At 39.9% G+C, this 7,513-nt stretch overlaps 2 protein-coding genes across 2 annotated transcripts in view; both read left to right on the forward strand.

Moving 5' to 3' along the window:
- LOC103922602 (solute carrier family 2, facilitated glucose transporter member 11-like) overlaps positions 1 to 4,506 on the forward strand; it is an 8,817-nt gene extending 4,311 nt beyond the window's left edge. The window contains exons 4-12 of the mRNA XM_009330759.1: positions 82 to 206; positions 463 to 592; positions 1,172 to 1,320; positions 1,875 to 2,062; positions 2,219 to 2,329; positions 2,827 to 2,928; positions 3,089 to 3,164; positions 3,836 to 3,963; positions 4,300 to 4,506. Coding sequence (XP_009329034.1) covers positions 82 to 206; positions 463 to 592; positions 1,172 to 1,320; positions 1,875 to 2,062; positions 2,219 to 2,329; positions 2,827 to 2,928; positions 3,089 to 3,164; positions 3,836 to 3,963; positions 4,300 to 4,506 — 1,216 coding nt within the window. The remainder of the gene's footprint in view (positions 1 to 81; positions 207 to 462; positions 593 to 1,171; positions 1,321 to 1,874; positions 2,063 to 2,218; positions 2,330 to 2,826; positions 2,929 to 3,088; positions 3,165 to 3,835; positions 3,964 to 4,299) is intronic.
- A 2,573-nt stretch (positions 4,507 to 7,079) lies between these two features.
- Positions 7,080 to 7,513, forward strand: part of MIF (macrophage migration inhibitory factor (glycosylation-inhibiting factor)) — a 12,447-nt gene continuing 12,013 nt past the window's right edge. Inside the window, exon 1 of the mRNA XM_009330762.1 lies at positions 7,080 to 7,187. Within this exon, the coding sequence (XP_009329037.1) occupies positions 7,080 to 7,187 (108 nt within the window). The remainder of the gene's footprint in view (positions 7,188 to 7,513) is intronic.

The following is a 7,513-nucleotide window of genomic DNA, read 5'->3' on the forward strand; positions in this document are numbered from 1 at the left end:
GCTTCCTGTCACAGCAAGGTTAGTCAAAAGAGTACAAGACGTTCTCATTTCACACTAAATTCTCGTGGGCCTTTTTTTCAGAAAAAAGTGCCAAATGTGCACCAACCTGATCATGCTGGTAGCTGCACTTTTCATGGCCTTCAGTAAAACAGCCAAATCCTTCGAGATGATTCTGATCGGACGCTTTCTCTATGGCATTGGTACAGGTATGTGCTCATGCCACTGTGGAGAGCAAGCATCCTTGCTGTCCCAGGATTGTCTGTACAGGTATTGCCATTCTTGAAGAATGATTTTTAAAGCAAATATACTAGACACTTAATAAAAGTGAATGACATCATCCCTTTTGCAAGAAATTTTAATCCAAACACCAGAGTGAATGGAAACAAGGTAAGAGGGGATGGAGTCAGAAAGTTTAGCTTTTCTCAGTATTTTAACAGTCATTTATCCTCTTCTATCTTAAAGGTTTTTCTCTGAATATACATCCTCAGTATGTAGGAGAGATTTCACCCAAGAAGCTGCGTGGATTTACCAACTCCACAGTTGCTGTTTTTCTGACACTGGGAAAACTCACAGGACAGGTCATTGGACTACGGTAAATACTCCAATCTTTCTATCAGGTTACACTGAAAGCAGTAGAAATCTTTCTATAACCTTACCCTCTCACCTAATCAGTGACTGAGAAACCTTCTCGTTGTCCCCAAACAGGCCTTAGCTTATACCAGAAGAAAAGTTTTGATCATATTTGAGGCAAACATATAGTTTTAAATATAGGAGAAAGAAAAATTAATTACTCATAATCTGATTTCTTCTTATTTCCACACCCTTCCTACTAGGTGATTTCCCCTTCAAAATTTACTATACTTACATGAAAATTCTTGGCAAGATGTTTTGGTCCTGTGGTCAACCAGTGGTCAAATCAGTCTCATCAGTTCTATAGACTTTATATTGGATCCTAATGATATTTAGAAAGTTTTTCAAAATGCCAAATAATTTCTTTAGAATTGTCAGAAATAAAAATAGCAAAATTTGTGAAATTTGCTGAATTATCAATTCAGGTGTTTGCTCCACCACACCCTTGAATGGAATTTGAGCAATCCTCATCACTCAGAAAAACTTTCTGAACATTCATTCCATTATTTCAACATAATTTTGTTTCACATACACTTTCCAGGGAGATTTTAGGAAGCGAAGCTTTGTGGCCATGGTTGTTAGCATCTAGTGGACTGTCAGCACTGGTTCAACTGGTTACCCTCCCATTTTTCCCTGATTCACCATCCTACCTCCTGATACAGAAGGGTAATGAGGAAGCCTGCAGGAAAGGTAGAGTGTCTACTTTCCTCATTTACTTCATTTGATATGTTAGAGTGACAGCCTCTGTAGAAAAGAAAGCAGGGCAGAGCTGTGCAGCACAGTGCAGCGCCATGGAGTAACAGCAAAGGCAGTTCTACATAAAACAGTTGAGGTACCTACGGCAATACATCTGTATTAACCTGGGGCCTCACTCAGTCTAATTTAATCAGTTAAGACAAGAAAGATAGATATATATTAGCACATCTAACATTTCCCACTGGGTGGGAACTACTTTATTTCTTTAAAGGAAACAGTTTAGGTAGTTCATTTTTTATTAAATAAAATGTGCTTTACTTTGTTTACAATTAAGTCAACTCAACATTGGAAAGATACGCTATACTGACAACCAAAGAAACAAAATTCTTCCATTCGCCTACTGCCCCCGACCCAACCAGATGACAGAAGCAGACAGCACCAACACCATCACCTACGCCAATGGACAGGCAGATTAAAGGGTTTAACGTAACCACCCGTGATGGAGCTATACTGGTAGAATAATCCCCTCCCCTCTTTCTCCCCAACAGCCATCAGGAAGCTCTGGGGGGAAGGAGACCATCAAGCAGAAATTGATGACATTATGAAGGAGAAGGTTGCAATGACAAGCACGAAAACCTTGCGTGTCCTTGAAGTAATAAAAGAGCGATCTTTGCGCTGGCAGCTTTACATTTTGATGACTGTCATGACCACCTTGCAGCTCTGTGGAATCAATGCAGTTGAGTGCTCTCTTTATCCCCAGAACTTATTCTTTTAAGACAACACTAGGCAGCGTTACAAACCCCTCTAAGTTACTGGCTGTTACACCAGCTTAGAATTGCATCACAGTTGCAACACTTTTTTCACAGGTGCATTTCCTCTCTGCATTTTTCAGATATACTTCTATTCTTTTGAAGTATTCCACACAGCCAAGTTTGAAGAATACCTTATCCCATACGTGTCCCTGGGAGTTGGGTTGTGTGAATGCTTATCCTCTATACTGTGTGTAAGTCTCTTCAGACTTGAGTTTGAAGTAAAAATTTAATGTGGTCAACAATTGTACTTTTCCTTACTTATAACTGGGCTCAGGGAAGATTTGCATAACCTAAGACACATCTTCCTGCTTCTGCAAAGCCACATGCAGGATAAAAGTGAGCTTTTTTCCCAAATTATTTGCACGATTGTATGTCTTAAACTTTATTTTCATTCTGCAAAATAATTTTCTGATGTTCTGGATTAGATGTGTGTATGTATGTGTGAACAATTCCATATATACTAGCACGCAAGAAAGGGAACTGCCTAACAACAGCCTAGGGTTGACTAATAAATTAATTAATAATAAATTAGCTTTGAAGAAGCTGATGAAATTCATTATGCTGTCATTCAAATGACGTTGATTTCTGACTATTATTCAAGTAAGTCTTCTGAGAAGAACACATGGAGAGGAGAGGAATTATTTCATTTGAGAACTGGGATTTATGACCCATGTTTTCTGCTTTTCAGAGCACCCTTATAGACCGATTTGGGAGGAAGGTGCTGCTATGGGGAGGATACACGCTGATGTGTTCTGTGCTAGCACTCCTTACCATGACCCTGTCACTGCAGGTAAAGAGGCAGCAGCTGGCTACTTACCCAGCATCAGCCCACCTTTCTGATCTTGCCTCACAGGATATGTACAAAAACTTGAGTCCGTGGCACAAAATACAGAGCTCTGCTATTCTGTCATGTGTCTAACAGTTTGATATCACTGGTTTCTCACTTTTAGCATCAGTTTTTCTGGATGCACTACTTCAGTGTTATCTTGATCTTCCTATTCGTTATCTTCTATGGAATTGGACCATGTGAGTACATCAATGGCAATGCTGGGAGGAAATTTTGTATCATATTGGTCGGTGACACTATTGGCAGAGGAAGAACAGTCTAGTCCCATGGTAAAAAGTTCTGGAAATTAAGGAGGGAAGGGCAGATATGTACAAGTGGGAGACAGGAAAAGGATACAGACACCTCAAATTTTATTGCTGATCACAGGATCTAAATAATTTAAAATACAGTACCATCTTCTCTAGAGGGTTTGAGACTGACAATTCAGAACAATTTTTAAAATACTCAGCTAAAAACAGGATTCTAGGCATTGCCGGGTACATCATAGTAATCATACCCTTCGTTAACTTAGCGAGTTAAGCTTTATGCCTTCCAACATGCTTCAGGTGGAACTGACCACAGGAGCCAAAGTGGGAGTTGGTTTTATAAATTGCTGCGCTAATACCAGTGCAATATGGAACTGCGCAGATCCACTGGCACCAGAAAAAGGATTCCAGTATGTACGAAAGAAACCTAAATTAACAGCTGTAGTCCCTTTCTGGAATCAAGGTCTTTCACCATAGCAGAGGCCACCTGCCAGCAGGCCACCTATTCTGCCTGTCTGCCATTTTCTACCACTGCCATTGTGAGGATCTTCATTAAGAGCAAGGAAACAAGTATACCTGGTTTGTGTTTTGCTTTTCTTTTACAGCTGGAGCCACTATATCTATCATGGTTGAAATCTTCAGCCAGTCATTCAGACCATCAGCCTTTCTGATTGTTGGCTGCATCAACTGGATGGGACTGTTTGTACTTGGGATGATTTTTCCATTGATTGTTGTAAGTGACTCTAACTGGATCCCTCCGTCCAGGCTAATCCACTTCTGAATGCTGACAGGGAGCAAAAAAATAGCAATAAATTGCAATGACATGCAAAGCTTAGAGCTCTGTCCAAACATCGAACCTGCTCAGGAATCCCCCAGGCCTGTCAGAGGAGTAGCAATTGGACTCAGGTCAAACGTGGCCAGTAGAAACTCCTGGTTTGATACCTGTCCTGGTTGGTGTATTGAGCACACTTTTGAAATTTAATTACTAAGACATAGACTTGCACCTGAGGGCAGGAAATAGAAATGAGATTCTTATTTTCCTTACAGAGTCTCCCATTTCTGCTTGCAGGATAACCTTGGACCCTTCTGCTTCCTTATCTTTTTGGGAATCCTTGCTTTATCAGCAATTTTCATCTACCTGTATCTCCCCGAGACCAAGGGAAAGTCAATCATGGAAATAAAAGCAGAGTTCAACAAACTGAATTTTGGAAAAAAAGAAACCTCAGTCACTGAAAATAACTTTCCTAAGGAACAGTTGTTCTGCACCAAACTCTGAATGTTCAGAGGAGAAATTTGCATCTCTTAGAAAAGACAGGAAACATTGTTGCAATAGAACTAAACAGGAAACATTAAAAACAGACTGCAAGCTCTTCTGTGTCTTATTCCTTTTTTCTTTTTTTTAATATAGATACGAAATTCATTATGCTAGTGTTTTATTTCTTGTTGTTATCTAAATATTTTCACAGGAAATTTCATCACTCAGTTTTAAGATCTACTGATTTTTTCTTAAAAAAAACCCTTTTATGCTAGTCTACCTTTTGAAGTTTTAAAACATTTTGCTAACAGCCCATAGGGCCCAAATCCTGCTACAAGAACATACATACAGGCTCTGCTCACAGCCCTGGATCCACAACCCGGGGCCTCAGTTGGTCTCACTTGTTCCCAAGAGTCCTGCTCAATGCCACAGATACCTGAACAGTTTGTTATTGAGCTTTCCTAAACAAGACCTCACTAGCTCTAAGCACCTCAGAATCGGGAAACAGCTGACAAATAGTTCAGAGAAGACTACCAGAAATATGAAAGAACAAGTGAAATAATTTAAGAAGACAAACCAAGGGAAGGAAGGATTAAGAAGGCTGAATGATCATCCATCATGAGGCTGGGGAAACACAGAAGTCTAAAATATTTGCCTACCAGGCTGATAGAGGAAAAGCTAGATACGTGGTTTAGCGTGACCCAAGCAAATATGGGTTCAAAACTTAGCACAGTAAATTAGGAGAAAAGGTTCCAGCCATGGTAACAGGAAAAAAATATTGAAAGTTAAATTGTACTGTGCAACAATCCTTCTGGAGGTGTAATGGAAATCTCAGTGGAGAACATCCTAGTAACTCTAGGAAGGGAGAAGGACCTGCCAAACAGAGTTATTATTGTATGCAAAAGAAGTAAAGTGGCTCCTATAAAATAAAACACACTCCCAAGAGCATCTGTGGTGTCTAAGGATCTGATTTCCAACCTGGTACATAAGCTTCAGGGAATTACATCAGATGTTTTCAGAGAAGAGTTTGTTTTGGAAATGTTTTTCTTGTTATGTAAGCAAGCTGCAAATAAGTAGCGGTTATTGTACCCAGCAGAAAAAATAGGTTCATTGGAAATACAGTCTAAGTTTTTCCAAGTGACCACTAACAATTATAGTATGATTTGTGACTAAATATTTTGAATCATGCCACCTGCTTTCAACTAATCACTGAAGAAAAGATTAATCAATATTACAAACAGCAGTTCCTCTCCTTAAGGATGGAGCTGTCATTTGAGTTTGTTTTTAATGCTTTGACATAGGAAACATGCACTGAAAATTCTGTTCATACAAATATACTTTATTTCTGGTTTTTTTTTTCAGGATTTTCATTATTTTCAGAATGCTTTGGATACAGGAGATGCAATCCACTAACATGGACTGTAGATGAACACTGGCACATAGTAATTAATCTCCTGACTTATTATTTGCTGGCTTTTTACTGCAAGGGTGCTAGAGGGAAGGAACTGACTTAAAATCAACATACACCACACAATCAAGTTAAGCATGTTCATACGGAGGTTTTCACCGTTTAAAAGTATTTGTTTACATTACACCGTTGCAGCACATGCATTTAGAAAGCCCTCCCTCTTTTCTGCAGGCTGGGGAATGGAGTGAGTAGAAAAGCTCTTAACTCACAGAAACTACTGGGCATAAAGACACCCATCACCTTTAACATGGAGAGATTAACAAACCATTTATTTTATCCCCATCAGCATTTTCAACCTGCTTTCCCCACACACATCTTACTGCGAACACCCCCTACCAAATGCCACATGACCCCTCTAAATCACTTCTCTCACGTAAGACTCTACTAGGTAGCAAAGAGAACTGATCCCAGCTCTGCCACATACTCCAGTCTGGATAAAACCCGCTCATTTTAGAAAGCCTGTGGTTTTCCTATCTGTCAGGAGATCCTGTTGACTGTTATTTGCACAACAAAGGAGCAAGTTGAAAACAAGCCTCCTCTGAGTATGTAGAATCCAGTGCTCACCACAGTGGAAAACCAAGACCCTGATTTTAAGGCATCTTTGTCATGACTTAGTCACAGTTCAGGGAAGGTCTCCACAACATGCGCTACTGGAGTTTTTCTGTTATGGTCTATTCCACAGAAAGAGTTCCAGACCTCACAACTGAGGCATCCATATAAATTTTTTAAATAATTATAAGACTTGCATAAAGAGGCACATTATAACTCTCCCACTTTCAAACAGTCCCTGAAACACTTGCTCTTTCACTGGTTTTCATTATCAGGCTGTATCCAAACATGAAGTGTCATTTTGGATGCTTTGATTTCCAGAGCACAAAAAGCCAGCTTTCCCTCCTAGGAAAGCTGTACATCGACTATCTGCATTAGCAGCCTGCAGATGACACATGCAGCCTCCTCTCTCCCGAGGCACTCCCATCCCTCCAGGTGCACCTGAGGAAGGTACCAATGACTTTTTAAAGGCTCCTGAGGTGCTTACTCGCACAGTGGGGTAAGTCATCTTGCAGGTGGGTTAGAAACAAAGCTGTGAACAAGGTGAGCTGAAAGAAAACCCTCTTGTGATCCAAAGATGCCTAAATTCATTGTTAACACAAATATAAGCAAGGATAAAGTTCCAGAGTCTTTCACAGGGGAGCTCACCCAGCAGTTATCAAAAGCAATGGGCAAACCAGCACAGGTAAGTCCAGATGCTCAAATGTTTTCTTTATTTAGTCAGCTGTGCCTATGCAATGAGCCATTTCTCAGTGACAGCCTCCATAAACTAATATACCTATTGACTCACTGGTACAGAGAGAAGACTCTAAATACAAATGTCAAATACTTGTTTGCTGTAACTTAGCTCTGTTGAAGTCTTAAAACACTAAATGTATTTAAACTAGCTTTGTATATGATGGTATTCCATGTAGGTCAAGACACTGGATGTGTATGGGTATGTATATGCAGGTATCTCTGTGAATATCTCTCAAGAATCTAGCTGACTGAAAGCATGCCTCACCCACTAAC

This window comes from Pygoscelis adeliae, unplaced genomic scaffold (assembly GCF_000699105.1).
Source record: "Pygoscelis adeliae isolate BGI_AS28 unplaced genomic scaffold, ASM69910v1 Scaffold358, whole genome shotgun sequence".
NCBI lineage: Eukaryota > Metazoa > Chordata > Aves > Sphenisciformes > Spheniscidae > Pygoscelis > Pygoscelis adeliae.